The 25,940-nt window shown below is 38.0% G+C and overlaps 1 protein-coding gene across 5 annotated transcripts in view; it reads left to right on the forward strand.

Moving 5' to 3' along the window:
* The first annotated feature begins 2,141 nt into the window (after nt 1–2,141).
* INTS8 (integrator complex subunit 8) overlaps nt 2,142–25,940 on the forward strand; it is a 53,106-nt gene continuing 29,307 nt past the window's right edge. For 4 of the 5 annotated variants that reach the window (XR_004627846.1, XR_004627845.1, XM_034668324.1 and 1 more), the window contains exons 1-13: nt 2,143–2,439; nt 3,565–3,739; nt 5,728–5,868; nt 6,842–6,913; nt 7,825–7,876; nt 8,757–8,939; nt 12,748–12,855; nt 14,305–14,460; nt 16,625–16,725; nt 17,138–17,279; nt 23,353–23,423; nt 23,790–23,965; nt 25,097–25,230. Coding sequence is in view for 3 of the 5 variants with exons in the window: in XM_034668324.1 (XP_034524215.1) it covers nt 2,310–2,439; nt 3,565–3,739; nt 5,728–5,868; nt 6,842–6,913; nt 7,825–7,876; nt 8,757–8,939; nt 12,748–12,855; nt 14,305–14,460; nt 16,625–16,725; nt 17,138–17,279; nt 23,353–23,423; nt 23,790–23,965; nt 25,097–25,230 (1,641 nt within the window). In the remaining 2 variants the exon portion in view is untranslated. Of the gene's footprint in view, nt 2,440–3,564; nt 3,740–5,727; nt 5,869–6,841; nt 6,914–7,824; nt 7,877–8,756; nt 8,940–12,747; nt 12,856–14,304; nt 14,461–16,624; nt 16,726–17,137; nt 17,280–23,352; nt 23,424–23,789; nt 23,966–25,096; nt 25,231–25,940 lie in introns of all 5 variants that reach the window. The other variant, XM_034668325.1, reaches the window with a different exon arrangement.

Genomic DNA, 25,940 nt, shown 5'->3' on the forward strand with positions numbered 1-25,940 from the left:
AATGGTGGAGACCTCCTGGATGGGGTTAATGCCCTTAGGAAAGAACTTGCTCCCTTTCTGCTTTGTCAGTTGAGGATACAATGAGAAGTGGGCACCCCAGAAAAGGGGTGTTACTAGATCTTAACCATGTTGGCACTCTGATCTTGGACTCTGAGCCCCAGAACTGTAAGAAATACATTGCTGCTGTTTATTAGCCATTCAGTTTATGGTATCTCATTCAGCAGCCTGGACTAAGACAATGCACAAAGTGCTGAAATCAGTGCCCACAGTGAGTTCACAAATGAGCATTTGCTACTATTATTAGATTATTTATTTTCTGTATACGAATCATCTGTCTAAAATGCAGCGCCCTCTGAACATTTCCATTCTGACACCTGACAGGTGGTTCATATTCAAACATTTCCAACATGAATTTCAAACCTGTCCCTTAGCTATTCACTGTACTGGTAAAGGATGGAGTCACAGGTCAGCTCCCTTATCACTGGAGTCAGGAAAATGGGATCCATCCTTTTCCCCCTCATCTTTTTATGCTTAACTGGTGAGTAAAACATGCCAAATCTTTCATGAAAATAACTGTTTAATCTCCCTGTTTGTATTTTATTAATTTAGTCCTCATGGTTTTATTAGTCTAATACATGAATGATTTCTTTAGAGCCTGGGATAGAATTGCACTAATTGGGGGTAGTGACCCAGGGATGGTTTTTATGGTGAAAAGAGGTCAAGGAACAGGACCCTAGGGAACACTAAAATGAAAGAGGAGAGGCAGCACAGAGCCCAAAAAGATGACTGGGCAGGAAGAGAAGAATAAGGCAAGAATTGCCACTTAAGTATTTGATTTACTTTCGGTTATGGAGGAGTTACTTCCATTTATTTTTCTTAAAACTTATGAATGCCTTCCTTCTTCATTCTGAAATGACTATAAGCACTTGATCTTATCCTTGCTAGCCCGTGTTGGAAGCGGTCTGGATTCAGCTAAAAGTTCACAAAGCTGTGGCTCAGCCCCTTCTTTGTTGGGAAATTTTGGGCAGATGATAACTGGAACCTCAGTTTCTTCATTGGTTAAAAGGTGTATAATGAGTTTGTTTATAGGAGAAAATTAGACTCGTGTATGAAAATAATTTGCAAAAAAAAAAAAGCTCTATAGGAGATCAGCTAACATGGATGTTCTAAATGTCAGGGCTGGTTTAAAAAGCCTAACTGGGGGCACCAAGCTGGCTCAGTTGGTTAAGCCTGTGCCTTGGGCTCACGTCATGATCCCGGAGCCCTGGGTTGGAGACCCCTTTGGGGCTCCCTGCTCCGTGGGGAGTCTGCTTCTCCTTCTGCCCATCCCCTGCTTATGTTCTCTCTTATAAACAAAATCTTAAAAAGCTTAACTGCATTGTTTCATTTACCTGTATTACCTAATTTACCTGTATTATCTCAAGCTCTACCTTGAATTCTCTTATTAACCGTAAGATTAGGCACAGATATGGAAACTAAGGTTCAGAGAGGCTAAACAGCTTAACCTAGACGAGTCTGCACTCTGTACAGAGATCGTGTGCAGGATCTACGAATACACTTTTCCCGATTTTAATTAATTAAAAAACATAAGAACATTACAGAATGGAGGTAAGTGTAAAATGGTATTAACAATATCTCTAGCTGGGATATCAAGAGGATTTATTAGGAGCTAAATATTGAGAGCTAGTCTTGAGAAGTAACAGAAAAGCTGGATCTCACTGTGGGCCATCCTTCCGTCATCCTTCGAGGAAGGGTGGTCAGGGACGCTAGTGCCCAAGCCAGTAGGGCTCCTCCGCCGAGAGGACCTAAGAGGGAGGAAATCTAGGAAATGGAAATGGGGAAATTGAAAGCACCGAAGACAGGCTTTGCCTGGATCACAGTTTACACGTGTAGTCTTCGCTGTCTTCTATGAGGACATTGACGTCCGCTGTAATCCTGGATGATGCTGTTGCATTTTCTTGATGAGAATCTCCCAAGGAAGGAGGAAAGCCCACCTGCGACTCAAGCTTCTTTGCCTGTCGTCTCCCATGGCAACCGGGGAGGAGGCGTGATCTAAGGGTTGGACACGCCCCTTTCCCTACAACTAGAGCCACGATTGGTCTGGAGGCGCGGCGGCGGCGCAAGGAGGCGGGCTTAAGCGCCCCAGCTCCTGCTGGGCCGCGCCGCCATTTTGAGTTGTGTGGGTTTCCAGGACGTTTAGAGTGTGGCCTCGCCCCGGGAGGTTCCGTAGATCACAGGCCAGAGGCACGCGTCCGAGTGTCAGGTTGGAGCCGGGAAGCGTCCCTGGGGGTAGCGGCGGCGGGGGCAGGATGAGCGCGGAGGCGGCGGACCGGGAGGCGGCCACCTCCAGCCGGCCCTGCACCCCGCCGCAGACCAGCTGGTTCGAGTTCCTGCTGGAAGAGTCGCTGTTGGAGAAACATCTGCGCAAGCCATGCCCGGGTAAGCGCGGCGCCTGCGCCCCGAGGCAACCGGGACCCGGGCACCAGCGGCGCTCGTCTGGTTCTCAGGACCCGCACCTCCTCGGCCAAGAAGCTGCGGGCCCGGGGGGCGCCGGCCGGAGTCGAGCTCTGGCCCGGCCCTCTCGCTAAGCATTGAGCATCCCAGAGCGGGGTCACCGCCGTGGAGGGCTTAAAAACGCAGAACAGACACCCTCCCGCCCCCTTCCCCCTTGGTTTTTTTTACTGTTTGGGGTTTTAGCATCTGCGAGGTGGTCTTGTGAGATTGCGTGGGTTGGGGAGGCTGGCTCTGACACACCCCTGTAGAACTCCGTCCTGTGATCAAAATGAGAAAAATCTCTGAGTAGGAAATGCTATACAGTTGTAACGTGGTTGTTTAAAGATGATCATGATTAATATCTCAGTTAATGAGCGCTGTTAGGGAAAGAGGAAAACTCCAGGCATTTCTGGAAAGAAGTACAGGCATGAAAAAGTACGTTCCTTAAATAGTATTTTGCTCACAAAGTTCATAAAGATGTAGCTTGTTCAGTCTCCATCAGCCTTAATTGTGGAGACAACTCTGCCAGAAGTTAGTGGTTTCACTCCGGCAGTTTTACCGCCGGTATCATATTATGTACTTTTAATTCATTGCTTTTCGCGCACATTTATTGAGTGCTTTGTGGGTGCCAGGCTTAATGCTTCTCATCTGTTCTCATTTAGTCTTCATAATTTAGTTTAGGTGGTGGTATCTTCTATTTTGCATTGATGGAAACAGGTGCAGAGAGGTAACTTGATGCAGGTCACGATAATTAAGCGTTAAAACAGTTCTAAAGATGACCTGTCTTTCCTCTAATTGACATTGGTTATTTGCTGACCTGGATACTTAGAACCGTTATGTTCTTACTTGTAAGGTGTTTTCTTCTGCACCAGTCTGATACCCTTTCTCCTTACCACCTTTCCTGATCTTCCCTGTAATCCCGAAGCATACTTCTTAGAAATCATATTCCTTAGTAATATAACTAGAGAGCTGTTGGGGTTCTTTCTGTGGCCAAAAACCAGTACAGTGAAACCTTTTGCATCTTCACAGTTAAAACTGAAATTTAAGAATTTATTTTCTTTTACACCCTAGATCCTGCACCAGTTCAACTTATTGTTCAGTTTTTGGAACAGGCTTCCAAACCTTCAGTTAACGAACAAAACCAGGTGCAACCTCCGCCTGATAACAAGAGAAATCGTATCTTAAAACTACTTGCTCTTAAAGTTGCTGCACATTTGAAGTGGGATTTAGACATATTAGAGAAAAGGTATACAAGATTTAAAAGAAATCTATTTTTGAAGTACTGTTCAGATATTTTGGGTTATTTCTATATATGCTTATATGATAACCGGCCCTTAAAATGCAAATTATTTTTCTATACAGAAAAATATGGTAAAATATGCAGCTGTTTTTCAAAAGGTATAAAATACTTGAATGTTAGATGAATTTAAATCACCTTTTAAAGTATAGGCTTATCCATAATGACATGGTTTATCATTATTATTTGATGTGGTAACTAGGGAAAATCCACACCTACAGTTTTAAATGTTTCAGTCTATTTTTACATATCTGAAGAAAATGAATGAAAATTAATGATAGTTATTGCTGTTAAATAATTCAGTTATTTTTTATTGGTCATAAACCAATCACTATCTCCCAAACTATTAGAATATCTTAGAGTCTGTGCTTATTTGTTAACAAATACGTACAATCAAGGCTACGCTTAGAAAATGACTTGTTTTCATCCCCTTTTTCTCCCAACGTAAAGAGAAAATACCTTGTAAAATTCAGAAACTAGGAAATAATAGGGGAGGGGAGACAAGTACGTCTAACATTTTTGTGTAACTTTTGTTTTTTTCTCCCTTTTTTTTTTTAAAGTAATCTCTGCACCCAGCATGAGGCTCAAACTCATAACCCTGAGATCAAGAGTTGGATGCTCTATTGACTGAGCCAGCTAGGCACCCCTCTCCATACACACACACACACACACACACACACACATATACACACATACATATCTGTGTATGTATACACATACATATACGTATGTGTATATGTGTGTGTGTATATATTTTAAAGATTTATGTATTGTAGAGAGAGAATTAGTGGGCGGAGAGGGAGAGAATCTCAGGCAGACTTCCTGCTGAGCACTGAGTCAGATCCCATGACCCTGAGATCATGACCTGAGTCAAAAACCAAGAGTCGGATGCCCAACTGACTCTGCCACCCAGGCACTCCTCCTTTTTCTTTTTCTCCCCACATAATGATATAATGAACATTTCCCCATTTTGTTCTTTTGGAGATAATTCTATCATGTGGAGAATTTATTAACTGTTCTTCCATTGATACTTAGTTTTTCTACTTTTTCGCTCTAATAAATCACAGAACCTTAAATATCTTTGTCCTTAAATTTTATCTGAATTTTTGGTTATGTCTTTAGTACAGATTGTTAAATTGCTGACTCAGGTGGTATAAACATTTTTAAATCCCATGATGCATATTGCTGGATTGCATTCGAGAAGAGTTGTACTAGTTTACGCTCTCACTGGTAGTGTTTAAACGCTTTTTCACCACCCTTCTGCAGCATTAAGCGTTAGAATTAAAGGAAAGAATTCTTTAATCTGAGGGAGAACCTATCCATTAATAGACTGAAGGCATATCAAGAGACAAAGAAAGATGTATATGATACAGTTGGAAATTGAACACTGGGATATTTGATAAGCAACTGAAAACTTTTTAGTGAAATTAATGTGAATATGTTAATTTTTTAAAATTTTTTATTTAAGTAATCTCTACATGCAAGGTGGGGCTCAAACTCATGAACCCAAGATCAAGAGTCACATGCTCTTCCAACTAAGCTAGCCAGGTACCCCTGTTGAGTTAATTTTTTGGAGATCTGTTCTAAAACACTTAAGGAAGAAATGATTTAATGTAAAAAATTTGCTTCACAATAGTGTGGGAAGAAGGGAAGTAAGAATAGAGATGAGACCAGATTAGCTCTCAGTTGATAATTGTTGAAACTAGATGATGGGCACATGGGGGTTCATTATATTCTGACTACTTTTGTGTATGTTTAAATTGTTTTCATAATGAGATTTTAAAAATTTTTTGAAATTTAATATTTTCATTGAGACAGGTGAATAAAATAGCCCTGTGGATGTAGTCCTTTAACAATGTAATTATTTTCAGTGAAAATACTGAATTGCGTATTTTATGCTTATGCAGACGTGAACCTTTTGCTTCTTTCCTTTTAAGTTTGTCTGTTCCAGTATTGAATATGCTACTAAATGAATTGCTGTGCATCAGTAAAGTTCCTCCTGGGACAAAGCATGTGGACATGGATCTGGCCACTTTACCTCCAACCACTGCCATGGCCATCCTTCTCTACAACAGATGGTAAATTTTTTCATAGACATAAAATATGTTGGCAGCCTCTGTTTAATTGCACTCTGGCTTTCAGGGGTATGCTTTTTTTTTTTTTTAAAGATTTTATTTATCAGAGAGAGAGGGAGAAAGAGCACAAGCTGTGGGGGAGAGGCAGAGGGAGAAGCAGACTCCCTGCTGAGCAGGGAGCCCAACTCGGGGCTTGACCCCAGGACCCTGGCCCAGATCATGACCCGAGCCGAAGGCAGATGCTCAACCGACTGAGCCACCCAGGCGCCCTTCAGGGGTATGCTTTTAAGTGTTCCCTATAGCCTAGAGATCTCTCAGAGGATCTTGTAAACTGTGAGTCTGATGGTGGAGAAAATTTATGACTGCATAGATGAGAAGAGCATTCTGATAAAAATGTGAATGACTTAAGTTTTTATCTGAATTAAAACTTCAGATAATTTTTTTCAAGTAGTTTTTTTTTTTTTATTAAGATTTTTTTTTTTTTTAATTTCTTTATTCGACAGAGATAGAGACAGCCAGCGAGAGAGGGAACACAAGCAGGGGGAGTGGGAGAGGAAGAAGCAGGCTCACAGAGGAAGAGCCTGATGTGGGGCTCGATCCCATAACGCCGGGATCACGCCCTGAGCCGAAGGCAGACGCTTAACCGCTGTGCCACCCAGGCGCCCCAAAAGTAGTTTTTTTTTTTTTTAAGATTTTATTTATTTATTTCACAGAGAGAGATAGTGAGAGAGGGAACACAAGCAAGGGGAGTGTGAGAGGGAGAAGCAGGCTTACCGCGGAGCAGGAAACCCGATGCAGGGCTCCATCCCAGGATCCTGGGATCATGACCTGAGCTGAAGGCAGATGCTTAAAGGCTGAGCCACCCAGGCGCCCAAAACTTCAGATAATTTATAATACAAATGTTCTAAGGAGTACTTGAAAAAAATAAACGACATTTATAATGTATTAAATTTTCTTTTTCTTGTCTTTTCTTCAGGGCAATTAGAACAATTGTTCAAAGTAGTTTTCCTGTCAAACAGGCAAAACCTGGACCTCCTCAGTTAAGTGTGTAAGTTGGCAGATATGACCCTTTGTTGGCACTTTTTTCATCAGAGTTAAAAAAAATTTTTTTCTTGCAAGTTTTTAAAAACCCCTGCTACAGAAGGTGTAGAGTAGAACCCAGAGGGTTTGGAAGAGTTGGAAGGGTGAGAGAATCAGGTAGGGCTCTGGACATGTAGAATAGAGAGCTCTGGAAAGATAAGGGGGGGTGCTTTGTGCATTGTGCCTTTCATCTTTGGTGTTAGCTCACCTGCTCCAAAGTATAAGATTATAGAATTAAATTTATGTGAAGGTGTATTTGTTCCGTGTATAGGAAATTGTTTTAATATGCAAAATTGAATTAGAGTCCAAAAGTTAATTACTGAATTTATCTGTATGTGGAGTTTTAAACCTAGTTCTTTAGTTCTCAGAAGCAGCTTACCCGAATTTGGAGCTAGAGAGCATCGTTTCTAACTTTAGTAAATGAGCTTCTGCTGCCAGTAAATTTTAGTCTAAAATTGAGGGTTATTATTTTTTTAAACACAAAGCAAATGGGAAAATAATGGTTAAGTAAGCATCATAATTGAATTTTTGTATCTTTTCTGGTTTTTTTTTTAAGATTTATTTATTTTAGAGAGTGTGCAAGTGGGGAGAGGGGCAGAGGGGAGAATCTTCAAACTGAGCTTGACTCAGGGCCTGATCCTAGGACCCTGAGATCATGACCTGAGCAGAAATCAAGAGTTAGATGCTTAACCGACTGAGCCACCCAGGCACCTGGAGTTTGTTTGTTTGTTTGTATTTATTTATTATTTATTTGAAAAGAAATCGTATTAAAAACACTTTTATTTAAATTTCACTTCACTTTGAAAAATAACGCTCTGAAGCTTAGAATTTTCAGTCTTTTGAGTAACATTTGTTGCTTTTCAATCATTTCTCTTTTAGTATGAATCAGATGCAACAGGAGAAAGAGCTAACAGAAAATATTTTGAAAGTAGTGAGTATCAGCATCAGTTACACTTTGACATTTCTGGGGCGCGTTTAGAGTCTCTTCACGTGCTTCTTCTCACCTTAGGTATATGAGAATTGGCAAGGTCTAGAAGCAATGACGTTTAGGTTTTTACTGTACAGAACGTAGTTTGGTAATTGTAAATTGTGCAGCTTTTCAGTGTTAATGGTGGTGCTCTGCCGTTAATTCTTTGTCAAATTTTCATGATACTTGAGCAGGTAAGAGAAATGGCTCTTATAGGTGATATCTTTATATTCTTTAATATTTTCCCAAAATTCTACAATAAACACATATTATATTTTAAAATTACTTCTGCAGTCAGAAAAATGTGGCAGTTTTTTTAATCTAGTTAGTATAAAAGTAGAAATGTGGGAGTTACCATAATTTAAAAATGATCTAATTCTTTAACACCTACAGTGTGCCAGAGATACTATGTAAAGTCCAGGAGCTGGGAGAGAAGGAAGATAAGCGTTCTGTATCTGTATAAAATTAACATGCTGTAGTATTTTGAATGTGGAAGAAAAAACCTGCATCATTTTATTTTTGTTACTAGTGCCGCCTAAATGGCTGACACAGTGATGCATACAAACGTTTCTTGAATAAATCAGTGGAAGCAAATCTTTCAAGCATTTTTCTTTCAATTTTCTGTTAAAGTATTTTCCACTTTGTATTTTCTGATTTCACAATAGGAACTTTTACTGTGTTTTTAAAATTCATGATAATGATCTCAACAGATCTAATTGCGCTCCTGTGTTAAAAAAATTTTTAATAGCTTAGTACAACAAGCTACTGAGTATCCTGTGAATAATTTTGGTTAATTTTCTGTGATTTCTGTATTTTAATAATTTTTTTTGTTGAATTTTTGTAGCTAAAAGAGCAAGCTTCTGATTCTATTTTGGTACTAGAGGCAGCCCTTACATTAAACAAGGATCTTTATGTCCACACGATGAGGACACTAGATTTATTGGCAGTGGAGCCAGGCATGGTAAATGGAGAAACTGAGAGTTCTACCGCTGGATTGAAAATCAGAACTGAGGAGATGCAGTGCCAGGTATTTACGTCTGTATTTAATCAATGCATGGCAAATTTTTGGAAAATCTTAAATGAGATCATTCTAGTATTTTTAATTTCTGCCTTCGTCTCTCTGATTTTGACTTAAGATGCTATTAAAACTTTGCATCATATTTATCAAAGAGATTTTATTTATGTGAGCACCTGCACAAGTTGGGGGGGGGTGGGGGAAGAGGAGAAGCAGAAGGAAAAGCAGACTCCCTGCTGAGCAGGGAGCCCAATGCTGGGCTCCATCCCAGGACTCTGGCATCATGACCTGAGACGGTTAATGGACTGAGCCACCCAGGTGCCCTTTTGCATCATATTTAATTTGTAAATTTTATAAGACTTCACTCAAATATTTCTGAAAGAAATGGAAGGGAAATTTTGTTTAATTTATTGTCTCTGAAACATTTCCCAGTTATGTTTAGAAAAGAGTTTAAATATTGAAAATGCAGTGAGCATGTAACTGATTTTACAGTTCATTCATATTATGAGACATTTAATTAGACCAAAAAAACCTCTGAAAAACAAATAGTATGCTTTGAAAAATGTAGGCTCCTAGAGAAAGTAACTAGTATTTTAAGAATCTTAAGGTTGTCTGCTTTCTGTAGCTCTGGGCTCTAATCCCTTCGACAGCTTTTAGTTGATGTTGTGAGAAATTACGTATTCATGTTGTCGTTTTCTCTTTTGGATTGTAGACTCTCTGAGGTGTCTTTTTTTTTTTTTTTTTAATGTGTATTTCACGTCTTCCTCACTTTTTAGCACAGAACCTTGAGTATGATAGAAATTTCAAAACATTCAAACCCTAAAGAGGGCCACGAGGATAGTGCATTTTATATTCTGTATTCTTTTGTGTGAATTGGCATGTCATTGTTTTTTTTTTCGTTTTTTTGTTTTGTTTTTTTTAACAGTTGGCAGTTTCTTTGTAAAAAATTAAACTTTACCCGCAAAGTGGGGGTCGACCTCACAACCCTGAGATCAAGAGTCTCATGCCCTACCCACTGTGCCAGCCAGGCAGCCCTTGCATGATTTCTTTAATCATTGCTTCCCATTCTGAAATGGGCAGGAATGACTATGACAGCGTTGGGAGGTGCCTTTTCAGATTAGCTGTTCGCAGAGTTGAAGATAGTAGTTTTTCAGTACCTGATGAGGTCCCAGTTGTAATAGGAGTTGTGAGGATTGACAATTGGTAACTTCTTTAAATTGTTAATGAAACTTGCATATAGGAGGGCTTCTGGTGCTGTAGTATCTTATAATCGCTGAGAGTCTGTTTAAAAATTATTGGTAGTGCTTCTGATTTTCACCATAGAGTGAAATTACGAGGCTGAGTCCGAATTCTGTGTCTTGAATGGCATATCAGTAGCAATACTTACTTTCTGGCATGTTAATACTTAAAGTGCTTTCTTTGTATTACTAAAATTTACCTGACTCAAAAGGAAAATCTTTACATTCATTCCCCAGTAAATCTGAAAGTATTTACTGTCCTTCGGGGCAGCGTTATTATCAGGCTTTTCGTTTTTAGCCTATTGACTGCCTCTTAATTATAGAATTTAAACTTGCTTTATTTTTTTAATTGGGGGACTCAAAATCATGTCTCCGGGATTGGGAGTTGCATGCCGTATTGAGCCAGCCAGGTGCCCCTAGATTTAAACTTGTTCTAATGGGGATGCCTGGCTGGCTCAGTTGAAGCATGCGACTCATGTGACCTAAGTTGGAGCCCCACGATGGGTGTAGAGATTACTTAAAAATAAAATCTTAAGAATAAAATCTTAAAAACAACAACAAAACAACAACAAAAAACAGCTTGTTTTGATGGCTAGTTAATACAGTAATACTTGAAAATACCTTTTTGGTATCTTGTACTCTGTCTTTGCCTGGAAAGGGGAATTACATGAAACTATAGTATGTACGTGTGCACGTGTGTATAATAACTGTATATCCACTTCCTTTTTTTTTTTTTTTTTAAACTTCCTTAGCACCCCTTTGCTCCAGGTGGGAGAAAGCACTCTAGAATGAAAATCAGCCAGATATTTGATGTGGATTAAATAGTAGAAAGCAGTATCCTAGAGGCAGAGAATTCATCCTGATTAGCTCAAGAAGACAGAATATATATATATATATATATGTATATATATATTGCATATCAGTAAAGAGTAGTTCTAATGGATATCACACTGTTACAGCTTAGGAGCTTGGAGGAGAAATAAGTACCCATTGGCTAAGGTTGGTTTTGTGTAGATGGGAATAAAGGGTGTGGAATGAAGTTTATTTCTAGGATCTGATATGAATGGATAATTGAAAAGGCAAGGCCGGTGTGGTTGAAATAGAGGAGAATGAGAGATTTGGAGAGAGAAGTTAGTCCAGATTCTGAGACCCTTAAAGATCAGGCCAAGGGATTTGGACTTTCTCCTACTTGGGAGAAAAATGTAGAGACTTTTTAAAGAAAGATCTGCTGAGGCGCTGGCATGATTCATTTGTTTGAGCGTCTGACTCATGGTTTCTGCCGGGGTCCTGATATCCAGGTTGTGAGGTTGAGCCCCATGTCACACCCAGCACAGAGTCTGCTTGAGATTCCCTCTCCCTCTTTCTCTTAAATAAATCTTTTTTCTTTTAAATATTTTATTTCTATTTATTTGACAGAAAGCACAAGCAGGGGGAGCGGCAGGCAGAGGGAGAGGAAGAAGCAGGCTCACCGAGCAGGGAACCAGAAGCAGGGCTCGATCCCAGGACCCTGGGATCACGACCCGAGCCAAAGGCAGACACTTAACAAGTGAGCCACCCAGGCGTCCCTCTCAGATAAATCTTAAAAAATCTGTCAGCCATGTGTAGAATAAACTTAAGACAGGATATAAGGAGCTGTGGGGATCTGGGTATGAGGCTGGGCCCTGCCAGTACTTGGTTATGTGCCTTTAAGCAGATATTGTCGCTTTCTGGGGCTTGTTCCTGTTCATAAAACATTTCAAGTTGAATTAAATAATCTGAGTCTTTGAGTTCTGCATTTGGTGAATCTAGTAGCGTCAAATTTAAGAAGATTCTTGAAGAAGTACACAAATTCTATTAGTACTTTTTCAGTTGTCTTTTTCTATCCTTTTGTAGTTCAAACTTCTTAATATTTCACTCTGGTCAGTCAGTTGCTCTCCCCTACTTTAAAAAGAAGTGGCTATTGGGGCGCCTGGGTGGCGCAGTTGGTTAAGTGTTATTAGACTCTTGGTTTTGACTCCGATCATTCTCTCCTCCTGCCCCTTCCCCGCTTGTGCACATGCTTGGCACTCTCTCTGTCTCTAAAATAAAATCATAAAAAAAAAAAAATTAGAGATGTGGAGATGGTAGAGAATCCATGAAGATGGTGAGTAGTAGCAATGGCGACAGTGACATTGGTTTCCAGGGGCAGCCCTAGCAGGAGTGTAGCTGGCTACTGCTCTCTGTGTGGTGCTGGTGGCCGCGGCTGATAAGAGGTTTGGAGTCTAGTGTTGAGATAGCTGCCGTGCTCACTAGGTCAGTTTGGGCTCTCATCTTGGCTTGTTGCCTCCCTTGCCCCTTTTCTTTTCCAAGCCTGATTCTTTGGCCCAGAAATTCTAAAGGCCACCTGAAATCTTACCAGTTAAATCTCTGTTCTGCTTAAATCAGTCCACTGGATCCTGTTGCTTATGACTAAGAACGTCGTTTCATTGCTCAGTGAAATGTGTTGGGGTTTTTTTTTTCCCCCAGTATGTGTACCTGTGTTTTGCTGAGATAAACATTTTGAGTTTTGTCAGCTCTTAGAAATGAAAAGTTACTGAGCAAATTGGTATTCGTTACCATTTTAGGTGTGTTACGATTTGGGTGCCGCATACTTCCAGCAGGGCTCTACAAATTCAGCTGTCTATGAACATGCCAGAGAAAAGTTTTTTAGAACCAAAGAACTAATTGCAGAGGTAAGTATAGTGATAACAGGCACATAATAGTCCTTTAAAGGCTTATATATTTTTTGGCTTTAGTTTTTCTGGTGATAATAAACACAAGTGTTCATTGTAGTACATTTGGTGAGTTTTAAAAAATACTGAAAACATTTTGAAAATCTGTAATACTACTGCTTAGAAATTACCCATTTTGTCATGTTAGCTTATTTTCTTCTTATTTTCATTCTTTGTTTTTATACAGATAAGCTTACACTAATTATATTTACTATATCGTTACCATGCTACAATCTTTGGATAGACATTTAAATGTGTTCTCTTCTGCTTATAAGATGTACCGTTATTTCCTTCATTTCCCTCATATTTGGGCATTTATGTTTGTTGTTTTTATTTATTGTAAAACTATGATATTTCTATCTCCAAGCATAAGTTTTTGCTTGGTTTTTAGATACTTTCAAGTTAAATTCCTACAAGTAGAATTATCATGTCAATGATTATTAATTTTGTAAAGGCTGTGAAACATAAAACCAAGTTGCTTTCCAGGTACATTTCTCTCAGGGTACGCTGATCTGCACTGCGAGGTGTTTTTTCTTTTTTTTCCCCCCCTCCAATTGCTAATTTGGTTGGGTGAAATAACAGTAACTTTAAAACATTTGCATTTCCTTAATTCTTAGGGTGAACTTTTTCATTTATTACTTGCATTTTTATTTTTATGATTCGGGCAACTGAATTCTAAAGTATATGACTAGGTTTCTGTGTGCTTGGTGCCTAGAAAAATTCCCATTTCAGTCTCTCCTCATCAGAGAAATAGATGAAACGTTCAAGAGATTTACCTTTTTTTTTTTTTTTTAAGATTTTATTTATTTGAAGTAGAAAGAAGGAGAGAGCACAAAGAGATTTACTTTAAACCTGTTCTAGACCTATTGGGAATCCCCATTTTACTTTGTCCGGGCATCTCATCAGATTCGTTCTCCTCTTACGTATTTTTAAATATCTTAAGGTGGTTTTTAACAGTATTTGCTCTTTGTTTTAATGTCTTAAATGTCATATCTACTTAGAGTACTGGTGATGTCTACCTTTTGTATGTTGGCCTGAAAACTCTAAACCAGGAGACAGCAAACTTTTGTAACAAAAGGCCAAATACTAGATATTTTAGGTTTTGTGGGCTATATTCAGTTTATGTTGCATATACTCATTTGTTGTTGTGTGTGGTTTTGCTGTTGTTTTCCTTTACAACCTTAAATGTCGCTCAAGGGCTCTACAGAAATTGGCCATAGGCCAGATTTGGCCTGCGAACAATAGTTTGCTAACCTGTGCTCTAAACTTTTCACCTTTTTGTTTTTTATGGTTCCTCCAGCTCTGAATTTTCCATTATGTTTTCTTGTAATGTTAAAATGCATTGAGTGGGTACTAGACTGTTGTTTCTGTTACATTGATGGTTAATGATGTATACTTCTTACTTTACAGATAGGTTCATTATCTCTTCATTGTACCATAGATGAGAAGCGGTTAGCAGGCTATTGTCAAGCATGTGATGTTCTTGTACCTTCCTCTGATAGTACGTCTCAACAATTAACTCCATATAGTCAAGTCCATATTTGTTTGAGATCTGGCAACTATCAGGTAAGATGTAAGATGGGGATGTAATAGGGCAGTTGAAAAGCTTTGGAAAGCATACAGAACTGAGTTCAAATTCTGGCACCACCAGTTACCGGTTGTGTGAGTAGGGGCAAGTAAAACAGACTGGCCTCTAAAATGGTGGTAATAATTAACTCATTTCATAGGCTCCCTATGAGAATCGAGTGAGAAGTTACAGCTTATAAACTAAGCAGTGTGCTACACAGATGTTGACTTGTTTTGATAATATCCTTTCTTGAAGGTATAGAATTTGCCCATGTTAAGTAAATTCTTTAAAAAACTCTGTAAGCGGAACTCTTAATTTTTAAAGTTAAAGGTAGAGACTTGTTAGTTTGGAGCCTTAAATTTTGTGTCTGACTTAGAATTATGGCCTTAGCCCGGCCTTGTTAGCCATTGCAAATATTAAGACTGAAGAAGAAAGTGAGCAAAGTGGTGTTGGTAGGCTCCCCATATCAGGGAGCCCGACACGGGGCTCGATCCCAGGACCCTGGGATCATGACCTGAGCTGAAGGCAGATGCTTAAGACTGAGCCACCCAGGAGCCGCTTAGCCACGCTTTTTAGTTCACTTTTAAATAGAATTGATTCCCTCCCCCCCAACAGAAAATAGAAGAGAGGGGATAGTATTTCCTCCCCTACTTCTGCCTGCTTTTCAAATTCTGCTTTGCTGTAGGGAAGAAAACTAAACTTTGTTAAAGACAGATTAGATACAGATGAATTTATTTAAACATCTTTTAGTTATATATCCCTAGTACAGGCTTATGGAGGGTGGGCGTCAGTTATGGTTAAGATATGGAATCTTTTAAGAAGCTCTCTGGGTGGTAAACCTATGTAAACAAGACCTTAGAAATATTACTCGTGGATAGGCATATGTTAACTGGGAATATAATGAAGAGCCAATATTTATAAATCAGAAGGTATTATAATGAGTAGCCAGGAAGAGGAAAATCACAATTTTATTGCAACTCTGAAATTTATCACTACAGTTATATATACAGGAGTATCGTAGAAATCATATTTAGCCTGTTTTTAAAAATCGGGTTTGTTCATATAAACTGTATAGTTTTTGTGCTGATCAAGTAGTTATTTGATGGCGCCTGGGTGGCTCAGTCAGTTAAGTGTCCAACTCTTGATTTTGGCTCAGGTCATGATCTTGGGCTTGTATGAGATCTGAGCCGTGTTCCAACTCTGAGCACTGGGCGTGAGCCTACTTGGGATTCTCTCTCTCCCTCTGCCCCCCACTCCCAGGGAATGAATGAATGTAGTTATTTGAACAGCTGTAACAAATGTGTCTTCTCACATGTGAGAAGAGGCTGTCTTGCTGATGTTTAGGCCTAGGCTGTTCATGTTTTGCTATGGAGGTGAAACAGTGCTTGCTCTGTAGTTGTGAAACCACTTTTGTCAGTATTTTTGTGGTGGCAGCTGATTAACTTTAAATGTTTCTGGAAATCCTCTTCCCTGTCTCCCTACTTTGTCACTGCTCTCTCCTCCTCTTACATTGCTTGATTTGATAAAGAGCCAAGACAAAGTCTGTATGGAATGATAACGAATATTTTCTGTCATTCTAGCTATTATATTTTAAACCATTTAAGTTTATTGTAATTGTTTCTTTGCATGCTTTTTCCAGCTGAGTTATTTTAACTGTTTTAGTATTTTTAAAGTTTTGTTGTATGAACCTGTGTTTAAAGTGGATGAGAAGAATTTTTACAACTTTTTTTTAAGATTTTTTTAAAAATTTGCAGAGAAAGTGAGTGAGCAAGGACAGAGGGAGAGGGAGAAGCAGACTCCTCACGAGCAGGGCTTGATCCTAGGGCCCCCAGGATCATGACCTGAGCCACCCAGGCGCCCTGAGTTTTTACAAGTTCTGATAATATACCTGAATTGCTTCTTATTGATTGAGTCTTCCTTCACCTCTTATTTTTGGTCCATGATCTTCAGTTTGAAAAGGAGGGGTTGGGTGTCTGTTTTTATCTTCAATCTAATTTAAAGTTTTAGGAAAGATTTTCCTAGAAAGGTATTTTTGTGATTTTCTTCAGTATGTATTTTCTATTATAGAAAGACTTTTTTTTTTTTTTTTCCCCTTTTTGGAAAGACTTAAAGAAACTTTGCCATGGTTTTTGAACTGGATGCAATTTTATGTCTGTGTTCTAGGACGTAGTCAAGATTTTCATTGAAGATAACTTAAACTTCAGTTTACCTGTCCAGTTCCGGCAGTCAGTACTAAGGGAGCTCTTCCAGAAAGCTCAACAGGGGTAAGTAAATTGAAGAATTACTTTCTTATTTTTGGATAAAAGAGCAAGTGCATTTTGGGTTTATCAAAAATATACCTCCAAATTACCTGTAAGTCTATGACAATAATTTCACGTTTATTAGTAAATGGGAAATTAACACAGCCAGAGGAGCCATTTTAATGTTCATCTAATCCATTTTAAAAGCACTTGGGAAAAATCAGCACAATTTGGTTCTGTTACCTAAGCTGTAACTAAATCGTCCCTTGAGAGATTTAAAACTTCTCTGTTGTTCTCTGTCCCCACCCTTGACATGCGCCTGAATAACCTAAAATCTCAAGGATAAATAACTCATTCTTGTGAATTTGGTTTTGTAATATATACCTTTCTTTTATTAAAAAGAATGTATTAGTGGATCTACTTTTGTATTCTACAGAAATGAAGCTCTAGATGAAATCTGTTTTAAAGTCTGTGCCTGTAACACAGTCCGTGATATATTGGAAGGTAGAGCGATTAGTGTTCAATTTAACCAGCTATTTCTTAGACCTAATAAAGAGAAAATAGACTTTCTTCTTGAGGTAAGACATTTTTTCCCTTTTTGGTGTATAATTTTGCTGTAAACTTACCAGTGATCTCTCAGTTGGCAAATACAGTGCCCTCTTTTCTCTCTCCATCTGACTTGCCAGTGTTGGCTACTAGTGACAGCACTCTCTGACCTTATCTTCTGCTAGAGCTCTTTGCTAGTTCTCCATTACTGGGTTTCCCTTGGTCCTTCATCAGTGTCTCTTTTGCTCTCCCTTTAGTGTTTCTGTTTACAGTCGTTTTGTTTTTGGCTCACTCATCTTCTCATACCATTTTTTAATTTTTATTTAAAGCTTCAGTCACCTGTTGACTAAACATTCCCAAATCATAACCACTTCTGTGAGCTCCAGAATCTGTGTGTTGGCTCTTTCTACCTCTTTAACTGTCTTAATGTAACACACATTGAGAGAAATATATAAAGCACAATTAATACCACCTAGCTCCAAAAATACAAGGTTGCCAACACTTTAGAAGTCCTTTTTATGCCCTTTACCAAACTCTCTCCATATCCCCTTCAGGAAACCACTGTCCTGCCTTTTGTGATAATCTTTTTTTGCTTTTCTTTACAGTTTTTTATGTACCCTAAAGAATATATTTATGTTCTCCTTTTATGCATCCTAAGGAATATTCTTTAATTTGCCTGTTTTGAACTTTATGGAAATGAAATCATACAAAATGTATTCATTTTCCTTCACTAAATATGTTTATCAGATTTTTTCCCAAGTTATATGCATTTATAGTTGATTTTTTCATTGCTATAAGATGTTAACCCCTTAGTGGATATGTGATTTGCAACTATTTTCTACCTTTTCATTTTGTTGATGGCTTTCTTTGCTATGCAGAAGCAGGTGTAGTCACATTTGTTTGTTTTTTGTTTTGCTTTGTTGCCCTTGCATTTGGATTCAGCTCCAAAAAAAAAACATCATTAAGACTGAGGTCGAAAAGCTTACCACCTATGTTTTCTTCTAGTTTTATGGTTTCAGGTCTTATTTTCAAGTCTTTATCCATTTTGAGTTAATTTTTGTATGGTATACAGTAGTGGTCCAATTTCATTCTTCTGCATGTTGCTGTCCAGTTTTTCCAACACCATTTGTTGAAGAGATTGTCTTTCCCCATTGGATAGTCTTGCCTGCTTTGTCAGAGATTAATTGACCATACAATTTGGGGTTGATTTCTAGGCTTTCTGTTCTGTTCCATTAATGTGTCTATTTTTGTGCCACTACCATACTGTTTTGATTACTATAGCTTTGTAATAGAAGTTGAAATCTGGGATTTTGATGCCTCTAGCCTTGCTTTTCTTTTTCGAGACTGGTTTGGCTTTCAGGGTTTTTTGTGGTTCCATACAAATTTTAGGATTGTTTATTCTAGCTGTATGAAAAATGCTGTTGGTGTTTTGATAGGAATTGCATTTAATGCGTAGATTGCTTTGGGTAGTGTAGACATTTTAACAATACTTGTTTTTCTAATCCATGAACATTTCTTTCCATTTCTTTGTGTCCTCTTCAATTTCTTTCATCAGTGTTTTATAGAGTACAGGTCTTTCACCTCTTTGGTTAAGTTTATTCTCCTAGGTGTCTTAATATTTTTGGTGTAGTTGTAAATGGGATTGTTTTCTTAATTTTTCTTGTGCTTCATTATTGGAGTATAGAAATGCAACAAATTTCTGTGGATTGATTTTTGTATCCTGCTCCTTTACTTAAGTTTACTGAATTGGTTTATCGCTTCTAACAGTTTTTTGGTGGAGTCTTTCGGGTTTTATATATATAGTATCATGTCCTCTGCAAATAGTGAAAGTTTTACTTCCTTACCAGTTTGGATGCCTTTTATTCTTTTTGTTGTCTGATTGCTGTGGCTAGGATTTCCAGTACTGTGAGGAATAAAAGTGGTGAGAGTGGACGTCCTTTTCATGTTCCTGACCTCAGGGGAAAGGCTCTGAGTTTTTCCCCATTGAGGATGATGTTAAGCTGTGAATTTTTCATATATGGCCTTTAATATGTTGAGGTATATTTCCTCTAAATGACTTTGAGGATTTTTATCATGAGTGAATGTTGTACTTCATCTCTTTTTATCATGAATGATTTTCAGATTTTATTAAATGCTTTCTGTTTGTCATGATGCTCTTGTAATTTAATTTTTCACTTTCAGTGTCTGGTGAAATACATTAATTTTTAAAATAAAAAATTTCAAGATATTATTTATTTGACAGCACAAGCAGGGGGAGCAGCAAGCAGAGGGAGAGGGAGAAGCAGGCTCCTTGCTGAGCAGGGCGCCCAAGACATGCCCAGGATCCTGGGATCATGATCTGAGCCAAAGGCAGACACTTAACCAGCTGAACCACCCAGACGCTCTAAATTTAAAAAAAAAATTTTTTTTTTTTTAAGATTTTATTTATTTATTTGACAGAGATAGAGACAGCCAGCGAGAGAGGGAACACAAGCAGGGGGAGTGGGAGAGGAAGAGGCAGGCTCATAGCGGAGGAGCCTGATGTGGGGCTCGATCCCACAACGCCGGGATCACGCCCTGAGCCGAAGTCAGACGCTTAACGACTGAGCCACCCAGGCGCCCCTAAATTTTTAAAAATTTTAATTCCAGTTAACGTACAGTGTTATATTCGTTTCAGGAGTACAATATTGTGATTCAAAATTCCGTGTATTATTCAGTGCTCATCAAGATAAATGTACTGTTAATCCCCTTCACCTTTTTCATCCATCCCCCCACCCACCTCCCCTCTGGTAGTCTAGATCTAGGTATTCTCTGTAGTTAAGAGTCTGGTTTGTCTCTTTCTTTCGTTCATTTGTTGAGTTCCACATATGAGTGAAATTACATGGTATTTATCTTTCTCTGACTGACTTATTTTGCTTAGCATAATACTCTCATTCTATTCACGTTGTTGCAAATGGCAAGATTTCATTCTTTATTATAGCTGAGCAATATTCTGTTGTGTATATACACATCTTCTTTATCCATTCATCTGTCAGTGGACATTTGGGCTGCTTCCATAGTTTGGCTATTGTGAATAATGCTGAAGTAAGCATGGGGGTGCATATATCCTTTCGAATTAGTGTTTTTGTATTCTTTGCGTAAATACCCAGTAGTGTAATTACTGGATTACGTGGTAGTTCTGTTTTGTACTTTTTGAGGAATCTCCATTCTGTCTTCTGCAGTGGCTGCAGAAATATGTTAATTTTAAGTGTTAAACTACCTTGACTTGTTTGTAGTAAACTCATCTAAGTCATGACTTTTTTTTGAGATATAATTGACATACAGCATTGTATTAGTTTTAGGTATATGTTATCTTTTTAAAATATATATTGCAGGATTTAGTTTGATAATATTTTAAGGTCTTTTACATTCATGTATGAGATTGATACATCAATTTTTTTTTATTTTGATTTTGGTACCAAGGTCATGCTTACCTCATACATAAATTGGGGTATCTTTTTTCCTTGCCTGGAAAAGTTCCCATAAAAACAAATTCATTGCTTCTTTAAGTGTTTGGTAGACCTTACCAATGAAATATTTGGGCCTGGAGATTTTTTGTCTCAGGAAAGATTTCTGGCATTGCTTCATTTTCATCGGTGGATATAGGGGTAGTCTATTTTTTCTGTTATTTTTAGGAGGTTATTTTCTAAGAATTTATTTTTTGAAGTAGGCTCCATGCGCAGCCTGCAGGGCTTGAACTCAAACCCTGAAATCAAGACCTGAGCCTATGATCAAGAGTCAGACGCTCAACCAACTGAGCTACCCAGGCACCCCCACTTTATCTACTTTTTTAAGTTTATTAAGTTTTTAAAATGTTCACAGCATTGGGGTGCCTGGGTGGCTCAGTTGGTTAAACATCTGCCTTTGGCTCAGGTCATGATCTCAGAGTGCGGGGGTTGAGCCCCATGTTGGGCTCCCTGCTCATCTGGGGAGTCTGCCTCTCCCACTACCCCTGCCCTCAACATACACCCTCCACCCCCTCCGCTCGGGCTCTCTTAAATAAATAAAATCTTTAAAAAATGTTTACGGCATTTATAGAGATGTCCCCTATTTCATGTTTTAATTGTTTTAAGAATTGAGCCTAATAGGTTTTAAGAATTGAGCTTCATTAACACATTTATTATATTGCTTATCAGAAGTTAACACCTGTTCCCTAAGTTTCATGACATGTGTACAATGCATCACTATGTATGAATAAGCTATCATGAAAGCATATTCAGGTATTACTTATTATAAGATTGTTACTGTTTATAGTGTGGAGCAAAATTATTACGACGTAAGTATTTTGTACATCAAGGTGTTCAGATGTGCTGTATGCTAATAATTTGTTCATCTGAACATAGTACTTTTACAATGCTGTTTCTGAGCATGGTACTTGAAAAATTATGATATTTCTTTTTTAGAGAGGGAGGGAGAGAGGTAGGAGAGCATCTTAAGCAGGCTCCACACCCAGCTTGGAGCCTGATGTGGGGCTCGATCTCACAATCTTGAGATTATGACCTGAACCTAAATCAAGAGTTGTACGCTTAACTGACTGTACCACCCAGGTGCTCATCCCCCCCCCCTTAATAACAGCTTTATTGAGGTATAATCACATATCGTACTATTCACCCATTTAAAGTGTACAATCCAGTGATTTTTTTTTAAGTATGTTCATAGATTTTGTGCAACTGCTACCTCCAGTCAGTTTTAGAATTTTTCATCCTCCCTCTTCTACCCCACAACAAAACTTAACCATTAGTAGTCCTCCCTCATTTTCCCTCAATCCCCTTAACCCTGGGCAACTACTAATCTAATTTTAACTTTGGATTTGCCTCTTCTGGGCATTTCATATAAAGGAAAATAATGTGTGGTCCCTTTTTTTTTTTTTAAAGATTCATTTTAGAGAGAGAGTGAGTGGGGTAGGGGCAGAGAAAGAGAGAAAATCCCAAGCAGACTCCACACTGAGTGCAGAGCCCAGTGCAGGGGCCCTATCCCAGGACCCCAGATCATGACCTGAGCCAAAACCAAGAATCATACACCTAAACGACTGAGCCACCCAGGCGCCCCTTTGTGGTTTGTTTTTGTTTTAACTGACTTTTTTTTTTTTTTTAAGATTTTATTTATTTATTTGACAGAGAGACAGCCAGCGAGAAAGGGAACACAAGCAGGGGGAGTGGGAGAGGAAGAAGCAGGCTCATAGCGGAGGAGCCTGATGCGGGGCTCGATCCCAGAACGCCGGGATCACGCCCTGAGCTGAAGGCAGGCGCTTAACGACTGCGCCACCCAGGCGCCCCTTAACTGACTTCTTTACTAAATGTCTTCAAGGTTCATCCGTATTGTAGCATATATCAGTGCTTCATTATTTTTTGTGGCTGAATAGTACTCCATTGAATGGATATAGTTGATTTTGTGTGTCTATCAATTGATGGACTTTAGGGATATTCCAGTTCTTGGCTATTATGAGTAATGCTGCTATGAACATTCTGTATTTTTTGTTAACGTATTAGGGAATATTTGACAATTTCCATAGGTTAGGGACTTTTATACTGATTGCTTTATTTTGGTTCCTTGTAAGTCATCTGTGGGAGAAATCTTAATCTGATGAATAAACTCAGAATATTATGAGACTGTTATTTGTAGGTAACTAATATTTCCACAACTAGTTTTTGTTCTTTAATTTCACTGTATATTTTTAAAACCTTGGATACCTTCTTAATCGTTGGTTCTGTATACTTTAGCTTTTACTGATCATGCAGCTATCTCAGATGAATCTTCTTTCACTTTTCTGACTGGAGCTGCTGTAGAGTTTATCACCTCATAGAATTGGTTAATGTACTTTATGCATTCTGGGAAAACTCTGTACCATGCTAGGTAGGTTATTCTTTATTTCATGTAAATACCAGCAGTTGTTGAAATGATCACATTCCACTCCCTCTCCCAATAATGATTCTTACTCAGTCTCATCTTTTAAATTACTTAGGTAAATCTGTGATTGATATGTGCCTGAAGAAGGAGAATTTGGTTGTTGCTAAATGTAAACTGCAAACTGTAGGGTATGTTTTTTTAAAGTGCCAGTATTCAAATAAAAATTACTCAAATTCCTAGGTATGTTCAAGATCAATAAATTTAGAAAAAGCTTCAGATTCTTTGAAAGGAAACATGGCTGCTTTTCTAAAGTAAGTGCCTTTTTTTTTCCCCCCTTAACTTTCAGGTTAGTCCTATGAGAAAGATAACTTTCATTACTTTTTGTATTTATCCTGCATGTCTTATAACCAGGCAGTCATTTGAGAGCCAGTTAAGTTCAGATTTGCGTAGTAACACAAAACTTAGGATTTATATTAGTTACTCTTTTTGTATATTTTGACATGGACATCACAATTTTAAATAAGGACCAAAATATTTTTAAAATCTATTTCAAATATTATACAGTTTATGAAGTGGTAGCTTGTTAAATTGTTTATTAATAAAGATTGGTTATATGATTGTTTTTCCCAAACTAAATTATAAACTTTTTTTGTTTTATAATATTTTTACTGATCTAGGAATGTGTGTCTGGGGTTGGAAGATCTGCAGTATGTTTTCATGATTTCTTCACATGAGCTTTTCATTACATTGTTGAAAGATGAAGAACGAAAGCTACTTGTTGATCAGATGAGGAAGAGATCCCCTAGAGTAAATCTGTGCATTAAACCTGTAACTTCATTTTATGATATCCCAGGTTAGCTCTCTAGTCTGCTAGCGAAAATGTTGGCACATTTTGCCCCTCTATTATATCTGCCCCTCAGTGTATTTGAGGATGCCCTCTCACTTGTTTTAACTTATATTTGTCAGTAATTAATTAGAAATTTACCAGTCTTCTGTAGTCGTATTTCTGTCTAAGCATTAAGTGCCGAACTGTGCTGAGTCTGTGGTTAATGGAGATTGAGGCCTAGTTACATACAAGATTCTAGCTGGGGAAGTAGACCAAGGTGATTCTGCTGCTGCTGCTGTGTTCTTGGAGGTAAAAATAAGAGCTGGGTGGGGAGTGGTAAAGGGTCCTGAGACTCACAAAAAGTACAGGCTCTCCTGCATTTCAGCCTACAGCACTGTGTGATGCTATCTGCTGGCTAAGCATTCATCTTTGGCAACATTGCTCTTTTTGCCTTATTTATTTGACGATTTTCTTCCATTTTTTGCTTTTATTTTATGAATACAAGTAGAAAATACAGTGCTCTTCATTAATAAGCATAAGCTTTAAAGCTTAATATAGGTGAGAAAGAATTCACTTGGTTTAATAAAAACAAAATTGTAGCTGCTTTGAACCTCACTAGGAAAATGACATTAAGACCTAAAATGCTGGGAATGGGTTAATGAAGACTACATCTGAAAGTCGAGTTGTAATTAGGGATTTTAATGACCTTCTTGGTTTTCTGGGAAGACAGTGTCTCCACCTTCTCTTCCTCTCCCTTTAAACACATTTTTAGTATTTATTAAAACAAAAATGTATTTACACATACCTTTATTAACACATTATGTTTGAAAGTAGAAGACTGTCTGCATAAATTTTTTCCATATATCCCACCTAGTTTTTTCTGTGAACCAGTTACTGGTTTTTATCTTTGTTTATATTTTCATTCTAGTTATTTATTAAATGCAGACTTAATACAAACTCTTAGGTTTTCTGTATGAGGATAAAATTAATCTGTAATTTACATTATGTTGAATGAGTTCTGAAGATGAGAGCTATTTCTCACTTATAATACTTAACAAACATATACAATCTCTCAACAAATTATCATTCTCACATTTGTAGGATTGAGGATTTCTTTGAATTAAGTCGTTAGTAAAATGGAAATCTCTTCTTTCTTAGCTTCAGCAAGTGTCAACATTGGTCAGTTGGAGCATCAGCTGATACTGTCAGTGGATCCCTGGAGGATTCGACAGATTTTAATTGAATTACATGGTATGACTTCAGAGCGTCAGTTCTGGACAGTGTCTAACAAGGTTAGAAACCCTTTGTCAAGAACAGATAAGAAAATTACACTTATTTTCTGATGTAATTTATTTTAAAAAAGATTTTATTTATTTGTTAGAGTGTATGCACAGGAGTGGGGGGAGAGTCTCCATAATCTCTAAAAATAAGTCTATGTCCTGTTTATTGTCAAAGCATTTCCGTATATTTTAAATAAAGCTGTAGGTATATGTATAAGGAATATTCTTTCTGCAGCCTGTAGCTGCTACTTGCCATGTGCTTATAGAGTATTTTTCTTTTTATTAATACCCTCTTGAAGTCTAAAGCCTGAAGGTTGGAACTAATTTCATTAAAACTTTGTAGGACATTTTTGGCTTTATGTGTTCATTTAAAAATGAATGGATTTACCTGTTTCTGGGGTTATCTATTTAAAAGCTTTCCTACATGCAAAGTGCACATGAAAATAACTTTTAGAACACCATTTCAGTGGAATGTAGCTAAAGATAAAAGGGAGATAGCACATAGATGGGAGAAATTAAAATAGTATGGCAGTTCTTCTAACTCACTGCATACTTCTCTGCTGAAAATGTAGTAAAAAAGCAGCCAGAAATTTGTGTATGTTTTATGGACTTTGAACATGTAAGCTCAGTGAAATGAAAAATTTCTCTGAACATTAGTGTTGGGCTCCATTATTGTTAATGTTATTATTAGTGCTCATTTTTATAGATGAAGAAGTATAGCA

The sequence above is a fragment of the Ailuropoda melanoleuca genome, chromosome 9, assembly GCF_002007445.2.
Source record: "Ailuropoda melanoleuca isolate Jingjing chromosome 9, ASM200744v2, whole genome shotgun sequence".
NCBI lineage: Eukaryota > Metazoa > Chordata > Mammalia > Carnivora > Ursidae > Ailuropoda > Ailuropoda melanoleuca.